Source organism: Poromitra crassiceps (genome assembly GCF_964638095.1).
Source record: "Poromitra crassiceps genome assembly, contig: HAP1_SCAFFOLD_557, whole genome shotgun sequence".
NCBI lineage: Eukaryota > Metazoa > Chordata > Actinopteri > Beryciformes > Melamphaidae > Poromitra > Poromitra crassiceps.
This window is the reverse complement of record NW_028151851.1, coordinates 81,609-108,610: the sequence shown is the minus strand read 5'-3', so window position 1 is coordinate 108,610 and position 27,002 is coordinate 81,609. Positions and strand designations below refer to the sequence as shown.

Here is a 27,002-nt window from a genome sequence, read left to right as displayed (position 1 = left end):
CAGTGTAAGTCGACGAATCACAGGGCGAAGTCAATCTTTCTAAAGCCAACCACATGCCGAGCCTAATCTTTCAAGAACCAACCACATGGCGAGCCTAATAATTCAGAAGCCTATCAAATGACCAAGTTAATCTTTCACAAAGCCATCCAATCAGAAGGCGAATTCAATCTTTCATTCAGCCAATCCCAGCGAATTCCGACCGCCGAGAGGTCACCGCCCTCTTCTTCTTCACCGGAAGTACCCCAGTGTGTGGGTTTGTTTGGCTAACGGATAGCTAGCCATTAGCTCTTATTATTATCCATACACAACGTAACTTACAGGTAAGCAACTGCCGATCCTTTTCATGTTTTAATTAAATACACATATTTTCACGTCCACTTTGGCCATATCGTTGATATTTGCGCATATTTTTGATCGCGGTCTTTGACGTAAATATCACAGCATAAACGTAACGAGAAGCTAACTAGCGTTAAGCTGTGGCTGTGTTTTCGCTATCTGAACCCAAGTTCACGTTAACGTTAACAGCTAAATAAGAAAATAGTAAACCTTGTTATCAGTAATCTGCATAATGAGAAACTCATACACAGATAAAAGTAACAGCAGGTAGGCCTACTGATATAAACATTAAATGCCTGTATGCCTGTGTTTCTGTTTGTATGTTTTTAGTATCTAATGTATGTTTGTTTATTGCTGTAAGTATAATTTAGTCTACTGTACATCATTTCAGATGTCATTACGAAACAACAAGGGCTATGGCAGGTGACACTGAGTGGCTCTCCTACTGGGGGTGTCTGGTATGGCCATCCAGTGAGGGAAACATACCTGCTCCTTGCCCAAAAAAGAGAGATGGCGATGACCTTTATAAGGTAAGATTATATGGCTTATCCATGTTCAAGTTAACAACATGACCCTAACACAATACACTGTAACATTAGGTACAGTATGTGATGGTACATGTATGCAAGTCCAGTTAAGTTACCGTATGTGCATTGTGTGTTTCAGACTGCCACAGCCACGTATCTGCACAGCTCAGGGATTACTGAAGTATCCCAGCAAGATGGAGCAAGGTGACCCTCTACTCCAAGCAGGGCTTTAGGTATGACCTCACCTCATGCCTCCTTGGCCAACAAGGTGAAATAGTCATATTTAATTTCACTGGGACTTATTTTTCCCTCTGTGTATCTTTCTCAAGGTGAGCGCCTACACTCCAGACAGCGTGTCCCAGGCATTGGAGTATCTGAAGGAGCTCCTGCTCGTCATCCAGCAGCACACCACATCTTGTCTGCACAGGCACACATCCCACCTGCTACAGCGAGCGTGGACCAGCCTGCACGACTCCTGACAGTGAGTACCTGATTGTGTCTCCTGTCCAGATTGTGTTAAAAACGTTTTAACAACCTCACACAGACAAGACTCAAGTCATTACTATTGCTTCAGACAAAATCATTTCCAAGGTTGTTCAGTGTTTAACTGTATGGTCTAATCTTAGAAATATTGGTGTTATTTTGATCAGGCTATGTCCTTTGATCAAGTTAAGTCATTGTCCTGTACATGCCACCCCCCCCCCCCCCCCCCCCCCCCCAACACCCATTTTAGAAACAAACACTCAGGTCTGTTGTGTCACACAGATTATTATTGATGCCTTTTGTATCATCCCACCTGGAGTACTGTAATTCCCTTTTGACATGCCTCACCGGTCCCTGGACTGTCTACAAATGGTCCAGTGCTGTTGACTAAGGCCGCATGCCCACAGGGATTGTTTTTTTGTTTTTTGTTTTTTTCCCAGGTCAGAATGCTTTGGAAATCATGTCCAGAGTGCTTCCAACGTGCACAGACACAGCATTTATTTGTTGCTGCTGAAAAAAATTGACATTGATGAGTAGCCTGCCTTTCCAAAAGTGTAACTTTTCTCTGCTTGAGGCGCCCAGAGCACCCTGCCCAAAAACACTAGCCATCAAGAGCGTTTAAACACCAGGTGCGGTGCTGGGAAGAGGAGCGCTCCTAGAGCGTCCTTACCATAGAGAATGAATTGCAGAAAGGCGCTGGCAGCTCAAACAGATGTTCCCTGTGGACACAGCTGCTTAGTCCAGCACGACATGTCACATCACATCCATCTTAGCTTCCTTACATTGGCTTCCATCAAGTTTAAGGTTCTTGTAATCACTTATAAAGCCCTGCATGGTCAGGCACCTGTGTAAATCTGTGACCTGATCCATCCCTACATCACCAGTCAATGTGACTGCTCTGTGAAAGGTGCTATATAAATAAACGTTACAAATAAACGTTACTTTCTTAGTTAATTGCTTACTTACTAACAGGTCCAGGATCTACATCAAAAATGTGATTCATCCTGTTTAATCCATGCCAACTATGTCTCTTTTCATCTATCATCTACAACGTGTATCTATCAGTCTGATGTGTCCCATGTTTGTGTTTTCCCTACAGTGGTGAAGTGTCAGTGTGGTGTCTGCAGAGCCTGCTCGCCTCCAACACAACCCACCATCATCAAGACCTGGACCCAGGAGCTGCTGACGCCAGCATGATGGCAGCATACAGATGCCAGCTTTTTGCACACCACACACACTCGACACTGATCTACACAAAGTTACACTCACCACACACACTCGACACTGATCTACACAAAGTTACACTCACACTGACCCTTTCTGATGCTGCCATTTGGTTGTGTCAGCTCCTGCTCTCTAGCTGTGATTGGACACTCTGGGGTCAGACAAGTGAACTCTCATTCAAAGGACCCTCTCTGTCTCTTTTCTTCTTTTTCTTCTTTTCATTGCTGTTTATTATTATTCATTGTCCACTGTGTTCTTTATTTGATTTAGATTGCACATTGTCTAATCGTTTTGTTTTTGTAAATGATGAATTTATTTGAAATGTATTCTCTCTTCGTGTCTTTGATAATACCATGATATTTAAATCTACTACATAATACATTATAGCCAATACATTTTATACTTGACTGAATGACCAATAAAGTGCTCAAATCAGTTATCACTCATTCAATCATTACTTTCAACTTTTCTTTAGGGCATTACCCACTTTTGAGATAGCCTAAAACTAAATATTTAAAGTGCATACTTTCTTTCCCTATTACAATAATAAAGACCCAGTTTTAAAACCATGCATTGCATATTTACCAACATGCTTGAGGTGGGATTGTAAACCTGTCTCTTCCATTTTACACAAGTAGCCTAATGTGATGGTGCATTAAAAGTTGATCAAAATAACATTATAGTTTAATTAGATTTGAGTTGCAGCACATTGACATCGTTTCAGAGCACCAAGGCAATAACTGAATGACATTGGACAAAATTCAAGTAAGTCCACAGCTGGATTCGAACCTGCGTCCTCCCAAATTTTCTTCCTTTTCCTCCCCCTTTTCCCCCCTTTCTTCCCCCTTTCTCCCCTTTCCCCCCCCTTCTTTACGGACTAATGTTCCCCAGCCTATTCGTCGACTTACCACTGCTCGTCTGTACAAGTCGACGAATCACAGGGCGAAGTCAATCTTTCTAAAGCCAACCACATGCCGAGCCTAATCTTTCAAGAACCAACCACATGGCGAGCCTAATAATTCAGAAGCCTATCAAATGACCAAGTTAATCTTTCACAAAGCCATCCAATCAGAAGGCGAATTCAATCTTTCATTCAGCCAATCCCAGCGAATCCGACCGCCGAGAGGTCACCGCCCTCTTCTTCTTCACCGGAAGTACCCCAGTGTGTGGTTTGTTTGGCTAACGGATAGCTAGCCATTAGCTCTTATTATTATCCCTACACAACGTAACTTACAGGTAAGCAACTGCCGATCCTTTTCATGTTTTAATTAAATACACATATTTCACGTCCACTTTGGCCATATCGTTGATATTTGCGCATATTTTTGATCGCGGTCTTTGACGTAAATATCACAGCATAACGTAACGAGAAGCTAACTAGCGTTAGCTGTGGCTGTGTTTTCGCTATCTGAACCCAAGTTCACGTTAACGTTAACAGCTAAATAAGAAATAGTAAACCTTGTTATCAGTAATCTGCATAATGAGAAACTCATACACAGATAAAAGTAACAGCAGGTAGGCCTACTGATATAAACATTAAATGCCTGTATGCCTGTGTTTCTGTTTGTATGTTTTTAGTATCTAATGTATGTTTGTTTATTGCTGTAAGTATAATTTAGTCTACTGTACATCATTTCAGATGTCATTACGAAACAACAAGGCTATGGCAGGTGACACTGAGTGGCTCTCTACTGGGGTGTCTGGTATGGCCATCCAGTGAGGGAAACATACCTGCTCCTTGCCCAAAAAAAGAGAGATGGCATGACCTTTATAAGGTAAGATTATATGGCTTATCCATGTTCAAGTTAACAACATGACCCTAACACAATACACTGTAACATTAGGTACAGTATGTGATGGTACATGTATGCAAGTCCAGTTAAGTTACCGTATGTGCATTGTGTGTTTCAGACTGCCACAGCCACGTATCTGCACAGCTCAGGGATTACTGAAGTATCCCAGCAAGATGGAGCAAGGTGACCCTCTACTCCAAGCAGGGCTTTAGGTATGACCTCACCTCATGCCTCCTTGGCCAACAAGGTGAAATAGTCATATTTAATTTCACTGGGACTTATTTTTCCCTCTGTGTATCTTTCTCAAGGTGAGCGCCTACACTCCAGACAGCGTGTCCCAGGCATTGGAGTATCTGAAGGAGCTCCTGCTCGTCATCCAGCAGCACACCACATCTTGTCTGCACAGGCACACATCCCACCTGCTACAGCGAGCGTGGACCAGCCTGCACGACTCCTGACAGTGAGTACCTGATTGTGTCTCCTGTCCAGATTGTGTTAAAAACGTTTTAACAACCTCACACAGACAAGACTCAAGTCATTACTATTGCTTCAGACAAAATCATTTCCAAGGTTGTTCAGTGTTTAACTGTATGGTCTAATCTTAGAAATATTGGTGTTATTTTGATCAGGCTATGTCCTTTGATCAAGTTAAGTCATTGTCCTGTACATGCCACCCCCCCCCCCCCCCCCCCCCCAACACCCATTTTAGAAACAAACACTCAGGTCTGTTGTGTCACACAGATTATTATTGATGCCTTTTGTATCATCCCACCTGGAGTACTGTAATTCCCTTTTGACATGCCTCACCGGTCCCTGGACTGTCTACAAATGGTCCAGTGCTGTTGACTAAGGCCGCATGCCCACAGGGATTGTTTTTTTGTTTTTTGTTTTTTTCCCAGGTCAGAATGCTTTGGAAATCATGTCCAGAGTGCTTCCAACGTGCACAGACACAGCATTTATTTGTTGCTGCTGAAAAAAATTGACATTGATGAGTAGCCTGCCTTTCCAAAAGTGTAACTTTTCTCTGCTTGAGGCGCCCAGAGCACCCTGCCCAAAAACACTAGCCATCAAGAGCGTTTAAACACCAGGTGCGGTGCTGGGAAGAGGAGCGCTCCTAGAGCGTCCTTACCATAGAGAATGAATTGCAGAAAGGCGCTGGCAGCTCAAACAGATGTTCCCTGTGGACACAGCTGCTTAGTCCAGCACGACATGTCACATCACATCCATCTTAGCTTCCTTACATTGGCTTCCATCAAGTTTAAGGTTCTTGTAATCACTTATAAAGCCCTGCATGGTCAGGCACCTGTGTAAATCTGTGACCTGATCCATCCCTACATCACCAGTCAATGTGACTGCTCTGTGAAAGGTGCTATATAAATAAACGTTACAAATAAACGTTACTTTCTTAGTTAATTGCTTACTTACTAACAGGTCCAGGATCTACATCAAAAATGTGATTCATCCTGTTTAATCCATGCCAACTATGTCTCTTTTCATCTATCATCTACAACGTGTATCTATCAGTCTGATGTGTCCCATGTTTGTGTTTTCCCTACAGTGGTGAAGTGTCAGTGTGGTGTCTGCAGAGCCTGCTCGCCTCCAACACAACCCACCATCATCAAGACCTGGACCCAGGAGCTGCTGACGCCAGCATGATGGCAGCATACAGATGCCAGCTTTTTGCACACCACACACACTCGACACTGATCTACACAAAGTTACACTCACCACACACACTCGACACTGATCTACACAAAGTTACACTCACACTGACCCTTTCTGATGCTGCCATTTGGTTGTGTCAGCTCCTGCTCTCTAGCTGTGATTGGACACTCTGGGGTCAGACAAGTGAACTCTCATTCAAAGGACCCTCTCTGTCTCTTTTCTTCTTTTTCTTCTTTTCATTGCTGTTTATTATTATTCATTGTCCACTGTGTTCTTTATTTGATTTAGATTGCACATTGTCTAATCGTTTTGTTTTTGTAAATGATGAATTTATTTGAAATGTATTCTCTCTTCGTGTCTTTGATAATACCATGATATTTAAATCTACTACATAATACATTATAGCCAATACATTTTATACTTGACTGAATGACCAATAAAGTGCTCAAATCAGTTATCACTCATTCAATCATTACTTTCAACTTTTCTTTAGGGCATTACCCACTTTTGAGATAGCCTAAAACTAAATATTTAAAGTGCATACTTTCTTTCCCTATTACAATAATAAAGACCCAGTTTTAAAACCATGCATTGCATATTTACCAACATGCTTGAGGTGGGATTGTAAACCTGTCTCTTCCATTTTACACAAGTAGCCTAATGTGATGGTGCATTAAAAGTTGATCAAAATAACATTATAGTTTAATTAGATTTGAGTTGCAGCACATTGACATCGTTTCAGAGCACCAAGGCAATAACTGAATGACATTGGACAAAATTCAAGTAAGTCCACAGCTGGATTCGAACCTGCGTCCTCCCAAATTTTCTTCCTTTTCCTCCCCCTTTTCCCCCCTTTCTTCCCCCTTTCTCCCCTTTCCCCCCCCTTCTTTACGGACTAATGTTCCCCAGCCTTGGTTTGGCATCTACCATCTTAGTCTGACGTTCTCTCCACATTCCTCCAAAGTAACGTTTAGACTGTCACTTCAAAACAAAAAATATTGACCTCATTTTGCTTTGAAAACACCACATGTAGGTGTCTTTTGTGTTTTTGTTGAATAAAATGTCATTTGATTGACAATTTACCTGTTGTGTGATCAGATACTCACAGTGTGACATGCACTCCACCTGCAATGACGACTTTTATTGAATGCCCTTTTCTTTTTTTAATATGAAAACACGTTTATGTCATATAAGTGCAAGCGTCTCTTGCTATGGGCTTGTATTTATCACAAACTTCCTGAATCCTGTGGTATTGTCCCATTTCTCTTGCCTTAACTAAACGCAGTGTTGTGGGTTTTTGGATGTGCTATGCTGTCTGCTAAAGTCACGTTGGTTATATTATCGTAAATGATATAAATATACCTGTCTCATTGCTGGTTGAAATCATGAAACAGAATTAGCGAGGCAGCTAGCCTATCAACGCAACTTCCAGTCGGACCGTCAAAATGCTAAGTGCTCAATGTTAAGTATCTCTATATATGACCAAATCAGTAGCATTTGTAACTAATTCGGTGGCCTAATGGATAAGACACATGACTGCGAAGCGGGCGCCGCAGGATCGAATCCCGCATGAGGTGCGATCTTTTGTCTTTCAAAAATCGTTGAATCTGGACACGTTGTGGGGAAGTAGAGGAATTACGTCGCTAAGATTTCCATTCAGAATATATAATTAGACCCTGACTAGATGTAGTGGTTTGACGTGCAGCAGACGGTCGTTATACTGAAAATGTTTGCTGGGATAGCACATCCAAAACCCACAACACTGTTTAGTTACGGCAAGAGAAATGGGACACAGGATTCAGGAAGTTTGTGATAAATACAAGCCCATAGCAAGAGACACTGCACTTATATGACATAAATGTGTTTTCATATTAAAAAAAGAAAAGGGCGTTCAATAAAAGTCGTCATTGCAGGTGGAGTGCATGTCACACTGTGAGTATCTGATCACACAACAGGTAAATTGTCAATCAAATGTCATTTTTATTCAACAAAAACACAAAAGACACCTACATGTGGTGTTTTCAAAGCAATATGAGGTCAATATTTTTTGTTTTGAAGTGACAGTCTAAACGTTACTTTGGAGGAATGTGGAGAGAACGTCAGACTTAGATGGTAGATGCCAAACCACAATTCTATCGTCTGGTGATGTCGCGGTCAAGACGATGTTTGCTGGGTAGTTTTAAATGTATTTCTCCCCACAAAAGTTTGATAGCCTATCAGTCAGAGTCAGTCAGCTCCTATCCACTCCGCAGTGTGGGCGCACAGTAGCGTCAGGGACGATGAAAATTAATTTGGGGACGGAGCCATACGATTGCCTTTTTTACATCGTCCCTGACGCTACTGTGCGCCCACACTGCGGAGTGGATAGGAGCTGACTGACTCTGACTGATAGGCTATCAAAGTTTTGTGGGGAGAAATACATTTCAAACTAGTCAGATATGACTTGAATGTCATAAAATAAATCACCCACAGTGATTGACGACAGTCCGACCACTATTTTGACTGCGTGGCTTTATGTAGCTTAACAAAGGCATTTTTTGGCACATTGCCACCCCTCGTTGTCAATGGACTCCGTTAAAACATGTTTTTTGAAGTCTCCAGATTTGTCAGGCAGGCAGACTGTGCATCCACACTGTGGAGAGGATAGGAGCTGACTGACTGATAGGCTATCAAACTTTTGTGGGGAGAAATAAATTTAAAACAAGTCAGATATGACTTGATTTGTTTTTGTTTGGTTACAAATTCGCTAAAGCTGTTTCCTATCACATTTCTTGTTTTTGATAGATGCTACCGCGCCGCCCCCCCCCCCCCCCCGCCGCCCACTGGCAGAAAAAACGGCTCATATCCAGTTGTTTCTTAACAAAGACCCCTCATGTTTAGAAAGGCAAAACCTGAAAATATCCTGTTCTCTCTAGCAGGACATGATCCAGATAACATGTTTAAAAGGCACTTTCTGGTCGCTCCACTATCCTGTCTCCATGCGCGTGCATGTGATTGTTGTTTACTTCCTGCAGCAGCTGTTGTGCACTTCTGCCCGCAGATTCACCACAACTCCACAATGAAACAATGAAGTCTCCGGCGGATGAGAACTACTCTTCTTTGCTTTTTACCATCTTTTAATCTCCACTGTGCCTGTCCACGATTATTACAGCTTTTCAGAGCAGCGATGACTGCTAAAAAGATTAATGCAAAAAAAGCGATTCCCTGCGGGTTTCGATCAGCATATACAAAAGGTTCCAACACTGTAACCCATGCACCTAACCCTCTTCGCCACCAGTCCACTCCAGTTTACCGAAGTCAACTCACCTTATAATGAATGACTACGCAACATCCGTGGCTAGTTGAACTGAAGTGTTTCACATTAACTTGTTGCTCATTAAAACGTTGAACTATTCGCTGCTACTGATAGTTGAGACTGCAGGTTTACAAGAACTGGCAAGAGCATTGATCTCGGCTCCACATACACACACAAAACACTGCTTGGAGAAGTATGGGAACGCCGTTCCCACGCGTTCTGCCAGGACTACACCACTGGTTATATATACAGCATAGCACATCCAAAACCCCCATCAATTGTATTGTACCTTACCTGCAGCTGTAACTGAAGTTGCGCAGAAAATTAAGATTATTATAAACTTCATGACGACGATGCTCCTGGGATGATCCTGGACTTCGGCATTTAAGCAGCCTAGCAACTGCTTAAATAAGCTAATTAAACAACGCCCACTGACGCGTCTCTGAGGGTTGGGTTAAAATTCACGCACGCACGCACGCACGCACGTCATACATTAGGCTCGTTTGAGATGAGCAGATTCTGCGCAGATTCGACCAGCGCCTTGCTTGCCCCGTTGCATGATGGTTAGAAAGTTGTCCGACTTGCTCCGTCCTGCCATGGTCCTGCCCATAGACTGTAAAGGGTCCTGCCCGACTGCGTGAGTCACGTGACTCTCGCGAGAGCGAGGCGGGCGCAGATTTGGAGCGAGGCGCCGCAGTTGCTCCCCACCAACTGCGTATGACAGAGGATGACAGAGGATGACGAGAAACGCATCGACCTGAGCGCTCATTGGCCATTCTTCTTCTCCTTTGATGTTCATGACAGCTGTCACGGTGTCACCCACAGTAGTACTCTCCTGGAGTAAATTAACACCTACACACTGTAGGTGTCAATTCACTCGCCTAGTGCAAAGCCAATTGCAAACAACTGGGATAAATTAGTATTTGCAATCATTCCTCATCCCTTGCACCTTATAAAATGTGAGAAAGTGCTCCAATGACATGAAATTGAATGGTAGGCTAATAGTCCCAATTGCAAACAACTGGGATAAATTAGTATTTGCAATCATTCCTCATCTCTTGCACCTACAGTAGGTGTGGTTTCTCATTATGGCTAGCATATATAAGACAAGAGTTGAAGACCTTAGTTTGATGGAGAGAAAGATGGAGAAGAAGCAAATAGTGATGTCCTTGCAGGACAGTCAAGGACAAGTCCTTGTATCAGTTGACCTGGAGACTGCAGAGAGAATCAGAAATGGTAAGAAAAGACTATGATGATGATTTGATGATTTGGTGATTTGCATCAAACTGATGATTTGACAATTGCCCTTTCAGATCCTTATTTTACAGCCAATCTATTGAAGCAAGCCCGAGCTGCAAGAGGGACGGAAGGTAAATATTCTCCCATAGACAAAGAACAAATTCAACATTATTTTCCAACAAAACTTTATTCTCCACATTAATATGCATTAGGACATGGCCAGCTGACCTTACACCCACCACCAACTCCAACTCCACCACCACCACCACCACCAGTAATCAAACCAACATTCATCCTGCGTCCACCTCCTGTTGCCTGTAGCAAAAGATAGGTGTCGGTCAACAGGAGAGGAGACGGTGACATGGGAGTACTATGTGGTGAGTCAAATTTGTCCTTAAATGCAAGTAAGGCGTGTGTTTACTGTATTGTGCTCTGTTTACTGTAGTATAGTCTTGTAAATCCAGTGAGACTACGTATATACTGTGAGAATATTTTCAGCTATTTTTACTTCCTCAGATAATGGATGAGACTCATGCAGAGAGGACTGCTGTGCTGGAGTCCCTGGTGCGACCAGACCAGGAGCGCTGGAGGAGGCTGAAAGAGAGGAAGAGAAGGCGCTTTGAGCAAAAGCTGTTGACCAGTCTCACAACCCTTTCAAACCAAATGACCCAAGTCATCAGCCAGCAGGCAACACTCATCGATATAATGAAAAATAAATAAATGATTCAGTTTACACAGTATTTGTCATTCTTTAAACTTTTGGTGGAACAATGTGAGGGCTTTTATTCTTTTGGCTCATCCCAAAAGGAATATCATGGGTTCAACACTAAATGTTAGCCTAAAAGGTACTGAGGCAGTGGTTGGTTGGCCACTTTGGAAGTGAAACAGTAGCCCACCTCTGGGGACCACTGATACTCCGAGATCCCCTGCTGATTTAGCCTGGGGTTTGAAATGCCCAGTTTCCATGAGCTGCCACTTGGAGGCACAGCAGGAGTCTTGATGATGGAGAGGCACTATCCACAGGAGGCAATGCATATAATACACCTGTCCTGTGGATATTCTTTAAAGTGCATCACATCACCCTGTGGGATAACACCCACCAGCCCACAAAAAAGGATGCACAATACAGAATAGAAACAAAGATTCAAAAATGTTCATTCACTGGGCAAAATAGGATGTACTGTATGTCTACAAGAGGCCAGAAATGAAATCTCTGACGTGATTTGCATCTCGGGGTGGATGAGGGTCAGGGTCAGGATCAACCAGATCTTCATCAGGGTCATCCTCAAGGTCATCAGGCCTCAAGCAGATGTTGTACAGGATACAGCAGGCGGTGACTGCTGAACTAATGTTCCCAATGTCTTTCATGTGTAGGCATTTGAGCCTCCGGAACTTTGTTTTTAAGATTCCAAAGGCATGCTCAATGACCACACGGGCTGTGTTCAGCTTCTGATTGAACCGTCTCTGCCTGCCAGTTAGATGGCCGTTATCCCTGTATGGCTTCATGAGTTGGGGTAATAGGGGATATGCAGAGTCCCCGATGATATACATCCCCTCTGGCACCACGGAAAGGGGATCCTGCTCCAGCTGTAAGCCCACAATGGATGTGCGGAATGCCCGCGCATCATGCCAACTGCCAGGGTCACCTGCTTTGACATGGCAGAACCGGCGCTGGCTGTCACAGAATCCTGTGAGGAGGACGGAATAGAACTGCTTTCTATTGAGAAATGCTATCAGATTATTGCAGTGTGGTTTCACGATGGGGATATGGCATCCATCGACAGCACAGACAGTGTTTGGAAATCCTGCAGCTCGGAAACCTAGCTCTGAATTTTGCAGAGCTTGATCTGTGGGCCAAGTGATGTGGTGTGAGAGGTGGGTGTTCACAAGACTGCAGAATTGATGGATGTGGAGTGAGACGGTGGATTTGGTAATGTTGAATCGGTCTGCAATGCCTCGATAGGATTCCTGGTTGGCCAGGGTCCAGAGACATGCAAGGACACTGTTGGTGACTGGCAACTTGGTGTGCTGTGGGTTCATGTAATGGGGGCCAAGGTCAGTAATCAGGTCCTGATTGATGATGGAGAGAGAGCCAAAAGAGATTAGCATTTAATCATAAGGTGTAGCCTATAACAACATACATGTATACAATGTGTGCTGGTTTTGTACATACTTCAACATGTTCGCGAATCGCGGGACAGTCTAAAATGACTTTGGAAGTCTGAAAGACTGTACTGCGGGACCACCACTTCCACAAACTGCTGGATTTTGGGTACAGCTCTAGGGAAGGCAGACACATGGAGCAGCTGCTGGAACCGGTTTACTGAGATACTGAGGTTATACATTATGTGACATAACGTTTCACTGACAAATTATGTGATCTGTATCCTGACAGATGTAGGCCCACATTCAGAGTATCTCTCTCTATGTGTGTGTACCTATATCTATCTATATATATATCTATATCTATATCTATCTATATATATATATATATATCTATATATATATATATATATACATATATATATATATACATATATACGTTAAATATATAGATATAGCCTACACACACACACACACACACACACAGGCTTTCAGCCTAACGTTAGTGATGTTATCTTGTGGTTTTCTTCTTCTATACATACAAACTTGCCATTTCTAAACACTATGCTAGGCTATCTGCCTCATATTCATAACATACCTCCACGGATGGCGTTCATGTGCGAGCAATACCTCCAAATCGAACGCATCTAGTTGATCGGCAACGATGTGAGCAAAGGCGATATCAGCCATTTAATTGACCATAAATGTGTGATATGCTGAGGTCTGAACAACACTGGCGATTTGTTTCATCACATAATATCTCTGGGAAAACTCATAGCCTCGGGCTTGGCGCACTTCCTCAAAGGTCAACATAACATGACAAGGTCACCGTGAGATAATTCAGCTCAAAACCTTTTCATACGTAAGCAGAAGTGAATGAAGTCCTTGAGTATCACACGGACGTATCCCACCTCTGCAGCACAGCAGCTGCAACATCATTTAACGAAATAAACATCACCAAGCTTGGTTATTATTTCTTTGAAATCCAGTATGTGGACTGGCTAAATGTAGCTCTCAGAGGTTCAGTCAGGAAGACTATAATATTTTGCACCTATAGCTTTTAGGTCATTTCTCATTCAATCCTGCACTTCAGATTTCTCATTCATGCTCACACAAGTGGCCATGTTCACATTACGGGCAAATCCGATTTGCTGATAAAGTCATTAATCATCATTATCTTGATTGGTTTCCCAAATCTGATTCTCAAGTCGGATCTGTGTGTCCAGACCAATGGTCCAGACCTAAACAGCCTATCTGCATTGGTTGCTATGGTAACGACGTGGGCATCAGTAAATACGTACTTTGGTGACGTAGTTTTCCTGCGCAGAAGCATTTGATCATGAGTTGCAAGTGACGTTCAAATCAGATTTGGTGGATCTGCGCGTCCGCACTCAAGTCACATCAGTCGAAAGCAGTTTGGAAACTACCTCCATATGTGGTTTGGGACAAGTGACACAAATCAGACTTGGAGCATCCAGACTCATAAAACCAATCTGGATAAAGTCATTAATAGGTCACTAAAGTTCACAAATCAGATTCGGCCTCCTAGTCTGAACATGGCCACATCACTTGCTGTTCGCATCAGCTGGCTTCAACTATCCAATAGGGAAGTGCTTCCCAACCAAGGGTATGCGTACCCCTAGGGGTACTTGAGCAGCTTATAAGTTAAGTTAGTTAAGTTATCCTTTATTTATCCCCTTGGGGAAATTCATCCTCTGCATTTGACCCATCCTCTACTAGGAACCTTCCTAGAACTAGGAGCAGTGGGCAGCCACTGTGCAGCGCCCGGGGACCAACTCCAGTTCTTTTTGCCAGTACCTTGGCCAGGGGCACTGACAGGAGTATTAACCCTAACATACATGTCTTTCTTTGATGGTGGGAGGAAACCGGAGCACCCGGAGAAAACCCACACGGACACGGGGAGAACATGCAAACTCCACACAGAAAGGACCTGGGACGGACCGGGGTTCGAACCCGGGACCTTCTTGCTGTGAGGCAACAGTGTTAACCACTGAGCCACCATGCTGAGGCCTGTCCTTGCAAGGAGTACTTGGAAGGCACATGGCCTTCAGTCAAAGGACATTCCTATCCTGCCTTGTCCAGACGGCCATGGACATATCATGGTGGTCCATCTGATGTCCTTCGCAGGATGTTGGAAACAGAGCTTGTTGACATCAGCAGTGATTTATGATGCATTTGAGTGCCTTTGGAGACCACTGTGTTCCAGACCGGGGGCGGGGGGGGGGAATGTATGAAATGTTGAAATAAGCCTGGCTGGTAAAACATGGTACCTTGAACTAAATTAGCACCATGTTGGATCTTTTATTAAGCCTTTGTTATCAGTTTATTCTTTTATGTTTAGGGTTTACATCAAAACATTAAATATACTTGAAAACGTGGGCCAACTCTTGGCCACTTTTTACATTGACATCAGTCCTTTTAACATTTTGTATTCAATGACCATTCGGTCATTATAATAATGAGTGGTAATGAGGGAGGGGCAAGCGCTGCATTTTTCACTTTCCCCACCCAGATTTATCCTGCCGGTCCCGGGGATTCCGGGGATTCCGGTCACAAGCACACTTCTCTAACCATTGGGCCACCACTGCCATATAGCAATGTCGCAAACAAATCTGCAAAACAACAACGAACACAGAAAAACCAAACAATGACACAGTAATAATGCAGGGTGTGCAGGAATGCCGAAGACAAATTCAACAGCCCTGAAGACACACCCCCTTTAAGACTTTTTTTTCAAGACCTCAATGCCACTTAATGTACATCATCGACAGAGCCAGAGGTGTAAATCACAAGGTTCATCACAACACAATATCATATAGATTATTTGGACAACAATACGACACCTGCTGACATCAAGTCTGCTACGATACAACTTGGATTCAATTCAGGGGTCTGTGATTGATGAGACATATGCTCATTTGACACAATCGGCACCAACTAAGACCCATAGAGCAACAATTAAATACAGTATATCAATATAACCTGTTTATTAAAAATTAACAAAAAAACGACAACAAAATGAAACCTAATGAAACCTAGCTAACAGCATCCTCAGAAATAAGTTTTAATACTTTTACATCTTTGCATTACTTAAAATTGGGAACAGTTTGGACCAAATAAGCAACATTCAATTTAACAAATACTGTGTGTGTGTGTGTGTGTGCGTGCGTGCGTGTGTGTGTGCATGTGTGGTGTGTGCGTGTGTGTGGTGTGTGTGTGTGTGTGAGAGAGAGAGAGAGAGAGAGAGAGAGAGAGACATAGCAAACCCACCACTGTACATGCATGAACTAAATTAGCTGGATAAGCTGGCTAGAATGAATCAAATGTACGATGAATGACTGAGACCCAGTTTGGTGTTGTGACCTGAACACTTGAGCTTGCTGCAGACAGAGAAGCTTGTTCCTCCTGCAGACACTGGAGGGCGCTCTGCAGCAGTTTAGGGTCACACAAGGTGACTGCTACTCTTCCTGGGGTCCACACAGAACAATAATATACATATGTGTACAATAAATAAGCACAAAAACAGAAACTTTAAAATCACAGAAATGAGACACAAATAGTCACAAAGAAAGAAAAACGCACAGAGAAGAAAAAGAAAGAAAAGAGAGCTATGTACAAATCACTAATCAATCTAATAGCTATACTAATTAATATACTATAGTCTATACATGATATTCATACACATTATTAGCCTATATAATACAATGTACTCACATTGTTAATCAAATCAATCAAAAACAAGAAATCTTTTATGTATTAATCTTTTTAGTAGTTTTTTTAATCAGAATTTGCTAGAGGCTTATTTTAGCATGCATGGCATCTTATTCCATTCAATGGATGCTCTATAAAAGACTGTTATAGCCGAAGGTGGAGGTGCAGTAACTACAGTAGCACATAAGCTTGTGTGACTCCTGCCTGGTGGAGTGAGCACATCTGTCACTAATGTAGGAGATTTTACAGTGTCGAGCTTTTGGTTTAGCAGTGGTGCAAAGTTTAGATGCACCAATTTGTAAAGGCTATGCACTCCAGTGAACAGCTTTTATCTATTAAGATACTGAGAAGAAAGTTCTCAATGTTATTGAAACAGTTATTGTCATACAGAAACATCATTTGTATTGTATAGCTTCATTTAAATGCTTAGTTTATTAGTTTAATGAGGAAAATAATCATTTTTCATTCGCCGCTGTCTGCTCTATAATTGTGCAGAATCGTTCTTTTACTTTGAAATTTTTTGAAAAATCTCACCGGAACTTCTTATATTCGCTTCTTATATTCGCTAACTCTTTTCGCTCACAGCCCCAGGGGCAAACCCGCCCCCTTTTCCCTGAAGACGCGGAAGTCTTTATTTAAGCTGTAATTCCTCAAATGGCCACTTGAGGCAGGGCTCAGTAGTCCCGTTGTTCCTGTTTAAATGCCCCACTTCTAACTGTAATTAAACATATTACAGCCCGGTCCTCAACACGGTTTTGGTCTATATAGCTGATTTCACCTTTTCATAACATGTGTGGGGGGGTGATAGATCATGAAAGATTAAAAAAAAAAGTGTAGGAAATAGGCACATAACTCCAAACAATTGTATTAATCCCACAAGCGGCAATTGGTTCAGAGCAGCTTGGATACAAAACAGAAAAACATCATACATGTACGCATGCATACAAACAAGTACGCCATGGAGTTAGAATGTGAAGTTACGCTATAAAGGAACAATAGGAGGACACTGAGGATGTGTGTGTTTGTGTGTGAGAGACAGAGTGTGTGTTTAGCTCAAATATGACCTTGTTTGAATGTAAAAAAAAAAAGGGGGAAGGGGGGGTTGCTCTGTGAATGAGCTAACTTAATGACTTGCATATCTATGTCTGTGTAAAGTTTTCCTCTAGGTGATCCAGACAGGCTGGACCACTGGGTGGTCAAAATGCGAAGAGAGCTCTGGACTCCTAACAAGGAGTCACGTCTGTGCAGTGAACACTTCGAGAGTCATGTTCACCAAGGACAACAAGGACCCCCCTAAAAGGACAAGCAGGGTAAGTACTGGTAAGTACCGTACTTCAGCAAATAATGACGAGGTAGATGTGCAAAATGGCGCCAGTCTTGCTGCCGATCAGAGCTAGAAGTGGTGTTGGAGGACCAGTAGGAGGTGCTCTTCCTGTCTGGTCTGTTGAATAATCTCAATGCCCCAGGACAGAGACAGGGACTCTGTCCTGTGAGTGAGCACCGTCCTTCGGATGAGACGTTAAACCGAGGTCCTGACTCTCTGTGGTCATTAAAGATCCCATCGGCACTTTTCGCAAGAGTAGAGGTGTAACCCCGGTGCCCTGGTTACATTCACACACAGGCCTTCGTTTAAACATGGACACCTAATCATCCCTCGTTACTTAATTGGCACATTCAGTCCTCAACTCTCCACTGTGATAGATGATGTTGATGGGATTTGAGAGGCCATGAGCAGCAAGCCAGAGGACGAGGAGGATATACAATACATGGTCACCAATCAAAGGGGGAAAAGCTTTTTTGGGGGGGCGGGGGGACATACGCAAAGAGCAGACAGGGAGGTTACAATTGGACTTGGATGAAGTTGCCCATAAGATACTGACTGAAGATGAGTTTTGCTCAAGGCCCGTATTGAATTGTGATTTGGGGGCTGATGTCTGGTTTGAACCTCAGGGTCAACTTCTATCCACAGGCTGACAAGACCACAAAACACACTGTTACATATTCACCTGAGAACGCTGATCCACCTGGAACACAATGCACAGAATTGCCAAAGTCATCAGATTTAACAGTCTCTTACTCTCTATTCTGGGTAGCTCATGCTGGCCATTACTTAAGGTCGGTGAAACATTTTCCCCAGTTCAATTATTATCATCTATGCTGCATGGAGAACTGAATCAATTATTATTATTATCTCTGCTGCATGGAGAATTGAATCACATTTTATAACCTACATTTTCTTTGCGTTCTGTACTTACCGTTTAGCCCGCCGGGAGTGGGGGTGGCAGTGGTCTGTTTCTGGGTGTCGTATGATGGTCCAATATTTCCCAGGTCCTACAGAAGAGGAAGTACTTGTCAGGATCACAGCAAACTGAAATTCTGCTTTAGACCCATACAAAAGTTCTTGATTTTCTGCAGTGCCAAGTCTTCATATGTGGTACATTAGGGATGTTCATCAATAATCGAAAATCGATAATTGATCGTTAAGGAATTGATTTGATCACGTGGAATTTTTATCGATTTTTTTTTTTTTTTTTAATCAAATCAAATAGGCCTAAATGTGCTGAAACTCCAGCATAAGATTGGATTTCACTATGTGGTCGCAACCAGGTGAGGGTGCAATGGGACTATGAGACAACTCTGCGTGGGGCTATGGGCGTGGTCTCACTGGGCTTGCTGCGGTGAGAACTGAGAACAGCAACAGCACATTGTCAGCACTCAGCCAGACGAGGAAATGAAGCGAGCGAAGCAAAGTTTTGTTTGGGACCATTTTAAGTTAAAAGACGACATTGTTCATTGCAAGAACTGTGATGCCGTTTATAAGTACAACACGGCTAGACGCCAATGATTCACCACTTGAACAGCGTAGATCCCAGCCTGGTTAACGAGGAAGGTGCCTCGTCCTCGGCCGGCCTGCAGAAAAGATCACCCGTCTGCAACCTCATCGAGACCTGATCAATGTGATTGAGCCAGCTATACTATGCGCTTCCATCACGAGCACCATTACCAGGCGGATTGAAAAGCGCTTCATAGCGCTTCGCACATAGGCATTTTGTAAAATAAAATAATATTTCAAGGAACGCACCTGGTGTTTAAACGCTGGTGGCGTCTCGTCTTTTTGACGGAGCGCTCTGGGCGTTTTAAAGCTGAAAAAGTTGAACATTTGGTGGAAAGGCGCGCTGCTCGTCTTTTTACTCCTAGATTTTCTCCTCCCAGGGGGATCCTCCACCTCGCTGCTGCCAGAATTCGCAATAATCTGTCTTTCTTATTGACAGTGAACAACATCAAACAGACAAAACCAGCTGGCTACCGTCCTTGTAGTCGTTGTGTGCTCAACTCTAGTGCGCGCGACTGCAGGGGGAAAAAACCCACTCCGTGCGCTGTGTTTTGTGCACAATGGAAGCGCCCTTGACATGATTTTCATAGCGTTCTGACTGAAAAAAACGCTTTGGGTCTGAACTAAGATGTCACTGTTTGACCATCAATTGAATGGCAGGGTCTAATCATACGTACAGAGTGTCGATGGCAAATGTGTCTGCTGTGAACCATTTCATGCACAAGGCACACTGCAGCTCCACGTCTCCCAGCTGCCTCCCACTCTCTTCATCCCCAGATCCAGTCAGGGCGTCAGCGACCTCCGAGCCTTCGCCACCGGTGTCCTGTGAGAAATCCGGTTTTGCTTTAAAAGAGCTCTTGTCTGATTGGAGCTAAATGACAATAATAATAAACAATAATAAGAATGATGTATATCCATGTTACCATTCCCTCTTTGCCATTTGAAGATTCAGTATCCACGTTAGTAGGTAGTTCTCCAAATGACGCATCGCTGAAAGTAAACAAAAAGACAACCAGGTTATTTCACAGAACATTTATACTGTACAGCTGGTAGAATTACTAGCTTGTTTTCTACCCATATAACTACATTGCTCAAGCAGACAGGTTGCACATGTTTTTGACACACAATTAGTGAGCAAAGGCAGTTAGCTATAGTTGAGTGTAACGTTAACTAACTTGAGACAATGTCAGGCAAGTTAGTCAATGTATGGTATGAATAGCAAATCATTCAGAAAGCTGGCTAGGAAGAAGAAACTGGAGACGATAACCAAACTACCATACCCCGATTAACGTTATCGATTTTGCCCACGTTATAATGTACAGTACGGTTGAGCCATACTAGTAGGCATCAGGCATGCTAACGTTAACCAATTTAAACAGTTGGCAGTTCCCCCCCCCCCCCCAATTTTTTATCCCATTTTATCCCCCATTAGTGCTCATTTGATTTCTCAATCCTGGTTGCTACTCCATCCTCTGCCGATCTGGGGAGAGCCGAGACCATGCTTCCATGCTTCCTCCGAGACATGGGCAGTCAGTCAGCCGCTTCTTTTCACCTGACAGAGGAAGCTTCACCGGTAGGACATAGCACGTGGGAGGTTCACGCTATTCCAACCATGTGAGTGTTATTATAAAACACTCACATGCTGCTAGCTACGCCCCTGACTACTTTTTTACATTATTTGTATCCCCATAATGTGTTACTCTAGTTCATGATAGACCAGGATACTTGACTCTTATTGATTGTATTACATGCTTTTTACTACACTACGTTCTTATATTTATTACTTTCAATTGTTCTGTGTATTTCTTGTGTATTCTGATGAGATGTGATGTTGTATTTCTTGTGTATTCTGATGAGATGTGATGTTGTAAGTCGCTTTGGACAAAGGCGTCTGCCAAGTGCAATAAAGTAAAGTAAAGTAAAGTAAAGTTCCCCTCCCTCTGAACAGGCGCCCTTAACGACCAGAGGAGGAACCACACTAGCAACCAGGATATTGCATGTTTTTGTGAAGGCGGTTCCTATATGAAGGAAACCCCCAGGAGGCACGAGGAGAACATGCAAACTCCACACAGAAAGGCCCTTTTTGCCGACTCCACCCGGGCGGTGGGCACTCGAGGACATGCGGACGGGCACGCATTCCTTCAGCGTTCACCTCGTCTCCAGGTGGGAATCGAACCCACGACCTTCGAGCTGTGAGGCGATAGTGCTTACCACTGCACCACCGTACCTCCGTAGTTAGCAGTTTATTTTAACAGAGAACTGCTGGAGCGGTTGTCCACAGAGAGTTCGAAAGCCACGCCCACTTTGATTGCTAATAAACAGGCAACAGCGGCCATCAGGAGGAAATATAGATATGAACAGTCTGACAAGGTTTTTCCTGTTTTTAAGCAGACAAATCTGTCAATGAATTATTTCAGCGCACTGCCTCTCTCTGTCAGACTGGCAGTCAATACAGAGCAAAATATCTTGATTTCTGAGACACCTAGGGTTGCCAACAGTCCCGTATTAGCCGGGACATCCCGTATTTGGGTCAAAAGAGACGTGTCCCGTACGGGACGCCACTTGTCCCGTTTTTAAGGGAAGAGGCATATATATTGCGACCTGTCTGTCTGCTTGCCTGTGTGTTTGTGTGCTGTATGAGATAACGCGAAGGGCGCTAGGACCCTGGGGGTGCCGGCGTGCCGCAGCCGCTCAGTTGATGACAGGGGGCAGGCACAGCTGCACAGAGCGGGTGTGTGTGTGTGTGTGCGTGTGCGTGTGTGTGTGTGTGTGTGAGAGACTCTCAGGTGGGCGCGGCTATATTATTTGTCAGCGTGTGCTGTGCCACAATCACTCATGTGGAAAAATGAGCGCACGACGTGGGCATGAAAGCGATGGAGACGGCGATGCAGTAGCCTGGGTAAACCCATCCCCCACGTGACCTGCTCTCAGACCTGTTCTCAGTCACTACGCTAGTGACTGGGAACTGAGAGAGCAGGTCACGTGGGGGCTGGGTTTACCTAGGCTAGCGATGCAGGCCCCGGCCCTCCAAAAAAGAAAATACTTTGTTCATATAGTAAAGTTTGGGAAGATAAGTACACGTGGGTTAAGCTGACTGACTCCCCCCATGAAGGACACTTACAGACGTTTGTAGAAAAAAAAATAAAAAAAAATAAAAACGTTCAGATGTTTGTTTACTTATGGATATTTATGGGCATTATTACCCCATTTATAGCCTACTTTGTACCTGGCTAAATAAAATTTAGCAGTTCAGCAGTTATGCCATCTTCTTTGGTGTGTGATTATTTTCAAAGTCACATTTGAAAGACCAGATTCAAATCACACATTTGCAAACCTTTCAATATTATGTGAAATGTTTCTCTATCAAGGGAAATGGCAATAACAGCTAGTAATGAAAACAGAAAATAAACACTGTAAAGGGAATAACATAACACATTTTTTAGAGTTGAATGTATTTTTTTTTTTATATCATAGCCCCGGGGGGGTCCGACCGTCCCGTATTGCTGGGATGGAATGTTGGCAACCCTAGAGACACCCACACATCAACACGTTGGGTTGCACACATGAATGCAAGTCATCTGTAGGGGAACTGGCTCACTCAGCAACCTAATATCAGGACAGCATGGTAACATTTCAACACATGAACACAGGTCTACAGGTTATCTTACGAGAATACTGTATAACTAATTAGCCTACTGGTAACTTACTGTACCATATTATAACCGTTTACTCAGTGGTCCCAACTTAGCCCCAACCGCCCCCGCCTGCCATGATGGTTATGATGAGCTGTGTCAGCCCTCTCTCCCAGTACAGACTCACAGAGTCCTGATTTTTCTTCTCAACGGCTTCCTTGTTTTGCTCTGGAGCATAAAATACTTTAATTTGGGATTATTATTATTATTGTCTGTGCAGCCCACCACACAACAGCTTTAGTCGTGTTTAATTCAAGTACATGTAATGAAGGTGAAGAGAGAAGGAGGGAGAGCTTTCCCCAACAATGGGCATGGCTTATTTCATGCAGCGTCTCTATAAGCCGATTTCACATTGGCGAAATATAAATATATTGAGTAATGCTTTTATTGCTTTACAAGCTATTCGCGTTTGCAAATAAACAGGAAAACATAAACCTGTCCGATTTTTGGAGCGCCATCCCCTCCATACAAACAGAAAAGCTGCTTCACTAACGTTAGCCGAGTTGCTCGAGTGCTAGCGTTAGCTAGCTTACACGCCGATTGTGTATGCTTTATATCTGCACAGAGAATCAGGTCTCTGACCTGCAACGCTATAATAATAACATCGATTTTGCCTGGGAAACACATACCCCTCTCCAGTCTCCTGTTCAGGAACAGCAACCTCTACGGTCGCTCTCTCCTTTGCAAGAGATCCTTTGGATGCTAGGTTAATAGTCGCCATGTTTCAAAATCAAGAATGGCAAACAGGAAACATCGCGAGACACTTGGAAAAACTACTTCCGGGTATTTGACATTAGGCTCGTTTAGGCAAAGAACTTTTATGGAAAGAAATGACAGCTCCATATTGCCCCATTGCAACATCAGCGCACAGCAGCCTCCGCCATTTTTTATTTTTGGAAGCGTGACAGCGCCAAAAGAACCTCGCACAGGCTCGCAGTGGTCAGCTGCGGTAGCGCGGGCCCCTATAATCAGCCTCTCTAAACAGTAACTCAACGGGAGAACACTCTAAATTTCGTAGATTCACATCTTTTCTGGGCGTACTGCAAATCTTGATTGAAGTGGTGTAGTGCAGGGATGTAAAACAACAACCATATTGTGGAAACTAAGCAAAATTTTTCGTTTTCTTTGTTTAGTTTTTTCAAGATAAATAGCTAATGCGGCTGTCGTCCACTCCGTCAGAAGTGCGTTGCCGTGGTTTTAACCTTGGGTCCTTTGCATTTACTATTTATCTTGAAAAAACTAAAAGAAGGAATAAATCATTTAGACAGCTCAAGAAACATCATTCTCATGATGCTTTGGTACAGTATAAAAGGGCTCAGGCAATAGTTAGGAGGACAATAAGAACACAAAAACGCACTTTTTGGAGGCAGTATTGTAACAGTATTGGAAGAGAGGTACAGCTGTCAGATGTCTGGGGCATGATTAGAAGGATGGGGGGGGGGTAAGAAGAAATTATGAGTTACCAGTGTTAAACAGTGGGGACAAAGTGGCTGTCAATAATTTAGAAAAGGCTGAACTTTTGGCACAAACATTTAGGAAAGTTCACAGTTCTGATAATCTTGCAGAGGAGGCCAGGCAGTGCAGAAGTAGGGTCTTAATGGAGAATCCTGAAGTGTTAGAAATAATGGAGGTGTCAGGAGATCCACTAGATCAGTTTTTCAGTATGTTTGAGCTAAGGAGAGCAATTATTGGTGCTCGTCAGACTACTCCTGGGAAGGATGGTGTGTGTTATAAAATGTTGGAAAATATGACAGATAGTACATTGGGTATAGTGTTAAGACTGTTTAACAGGGTTTGGGAGATTGGGCAACTTCCTTCTGTGTGGAAGCAAGCAATAATTGTGCCTGTCCTAAAACCAGGGAAAGACCCTTCAGATCCATGTAGCTATAGACCTATTGCTCTGACTTCTCATTTGTGTAAAATCATGGAAAGGATGGTCACAGAGAGATTGAATTATTTTTTAGAAAGTAAAGATCTTCTTTCTCCATATCAAAGTGGGTTCCGTAAGGGTCGGAATACAATGGACTCTGTATTGTGCCTAGAATCAGACATCAGGAAAGCACAGACCAACAAGGAAGTAGTGGTAGCTGTCTTTTTTGATGTGGAAAAGGCATATGACATGCTATGGAAGGAAGGACTATTAATTAAGTTAAAATCATTGGGAATTGGCGGTCGAGCATATAATTGGGTCCGAAGTTTCTTATTGGACAGGAGAATACAAGTAAGAGTGGGGGCAGAGTATTCCAGTATGTATATGGTGGAGAATGGAACACCACAAGGAAGTGTATGTAGTCCAGTGTTATTTAATGTAATGATCCATGATATCTTTTCTCGGGTTCAGGAAAGTGTAGGTAAGTCTTTGTATGCGGATGATGGTGCTATCTGGATAAGAGGCCGTAATGTATCTTATGTTAATAAGAAAATGCAAGAGGCAGTACTTGAAGTGGAAAACTGGGCTAGGAAATGGGGATTCAAATTGTCTGTAGCAAAGACACAAGTAATTTGTTTTTCAAGGCGGCATAAAATCGCGCCCATGTCCCTGAAATTGTATGAACAACCTCTTGAGCAGGTAAAAGTTATTAGATTTCTCGGTGTATGGTTTGATGAAAAGCTCACATGGAGAGTTCATTTGGATAAAGTTAAGACTAAGTGTCAAAAGGTCATCAACATACTCCGATGTTTGTCTGGACAGGAGTGGGGAGCAAGTAGAACTTCACTACATAATATATACTGGGCACTCATGAGATCTGTCTTTGATTATGGGTGTGTAGCTTATATGTCAGCAGCAGAGTCAAACCTCAAGAAATTAGAGTCATTACAAGCTCAGGCGTTGAGAATCTGCAGTGGATCTTTCAAAACATCTCCAGTGGCAGCAATGCAGGTGGAGATGGGAGACATGCCTCTGAGGATTAGGAGGGCAAAGTTAATGCTAGCATACTGGGTTAATCTCCAGGGTCATAGTGACACACATCCTGCCAAGAGCATTTTGAAAGACTGTTGGGAACACAATGAGTCAAATATCACAAGTTTTGGATGGGTTGGTAATGGAGAGGCAGAACATATAGGATTGGGTAAGTTACAATATAGCCCCACAGTTGCAATATCTTCGATTCCTCCCTGGTTATTCCCATTGCCAAAGGTAGACCTCAACATTCAGCAGGTATTAAAGGACAAGGCAAAGAAAATTCCAAAGTGGTATGTAGTCCAGAGCTATTTTGAACAGCATTACTCAGATTCAGTGTTTGTATTTACAGACGGCTCCAAAGATCCAGAAACCGGGTGTGCAGGGGCAGCAGTATATATTCCAGAGGGTGAGATCTGTATTAAGAAAAGGGTGTCGGACCATCTTTCAGTATACACAACGGAGCTATTGGCAATTATATTAGCATTAAGGTGGGTGGAGCAGAGAGAAAGAAACAACACAGTTATTGCATCTGATAGTTTTTCATCACTACAAAGCATACAATCTGGTAGATCAGCATTCAGAACAGATATCATCAATGAAATATTCAATATAATGTACAGGTTGGAGGTGAAGGGCATAGCTACACGCTACCTTTGGGTCCCTGCTCATGTTGGTGTGGAGGGGAATGAGCAGGTGGATATCTTAGCCAAACAAGCATTAAGAATCAAACAGGTAGATATAAACATTCCATTAAGTAAAGCTGAAGTCAAGACATTCATTAAATCATACGTGCAGTCAGTATGGCAGGAGTACTGGGATGGACAAGATACTGGTAGACATTTGTATAACATACAAAGGCAGGTTGGGGCTGGAAGGAGGGTGGGTTGGAAGCGAAGGGAAGAAAGCATTATCACCCGTTTAAGAATAGGTCATACAGCTCTCAATCATACATTACATAAAATAGGCAAGCATCCTGATGGGAAATGTATACACTGTAGCGAACCAGAAACTGTTGAACATATCCTTTTACACTGTAGGAAATACAATACAGAAAGGAATTCTATGTTTCAGGCATTGAGAATGGCAAAACATCAAGATTTTTCATTGCCAGGTTTATTAGGGAAAACAGCAGGTAGCATTTATATGCATATTATTAAGTTTCTTAAAGAAATTGG

At 43.1% G+C, this 27,002-nt stretch overlaps 2 protein-coding genes and 2 long non-coding RNA genes across 8 annotated transcripts in view; 2 read left to right on the top strand and 2 right to left on the bottom strand.

The window, feature by feature from the left end:
• The first annotated feature begins 1,000 nt into the window (after window positions 1–1,000).
• LOC310771356 lies at window positions 1,001–3,016 on the top strand. Its single transcript, XR_014552418.1, has 3 exons — window positions 1,001–1,096; window positions 1,193–1,344; window positions 2,446–3,016. It is a non-coding gene; the product is annotated as an uncharacterized lncRNA (long non-coding RNA).
• Window positions 3,017–3,749: 733 nt separating this feature from the next.
• On the top strand, window positions 3,750–6,492 carry LOC310771355. The gene is made up of 5 exons (XR_014552417.1): window positions 3,750–3,806; window positions 4,210–4,345; window positions 4,482–4,575; window positions 4,672–4,823; window positions 5,922–6,492. It is a non-coding gene; the product is annotated as an uncharacterized lncRNA (long non-coding RNA).
• A 4,267-nt stretch (window positions 6,493–10,759) lies between these two features.
• The window catches only part of LOC310771351 (zinc finger MIZ domain-containing protein 2-like), a 67,528-nt gene continuing 51,285 nt past the window's right edge, over window positions 10,760–27,002 (bottom strand). For 2 of the 5 annotated variants that reach the window (XM_083663982.1, XM_083663985.1), the window contains exons 19-23: window positions 25,720–25,824; window positions 20,154–20,220; window positions 19,908–20,053; window positions 18,653–18,728; window positions 10,760–11,156 (exon numbers count right to left, since the gene is read on the bottom strand). In XM_083663982.1, coding sequence (XP_083520108.1) covers window positions 25,738–25,824 — 87 coding nt within the window. In that variant the 3' untranslated portion in view covers window positions 10,760–11,156; window positions 18,653–18,728; window positions 19,908–20,053; window positions 20,154–20,220; window positions 25,720–25,737. Of the gene's footprint in view, window positions 11,157–17,689; window positions 18,422–18,652; window positions 18,729–19,907; window positions 20,054–20,153; window positions 20,221–25,719; window positions 25,825–27,002 lie in introns of those variants that run through there. The other 3 variants (XM_083663984.1, XM_083663983.1, XM_083663986.1) reach the window with 3 other exon arrangements.
• On the bottom strand, window positions 11,751–12,602 carry LOC310771357 (uncharacterized protein; the record flags this gene model as incomplete). Its single annotated transcript, XM_083663990.1, has 1 exon — window positions 11,751–12,602. One exon carries the CDS (start codon window positions 12,600–12,602, stop codon window positions 11,751–11,753), a length of 852 nt encoding a protein of 283 aa, XP_083520116.1.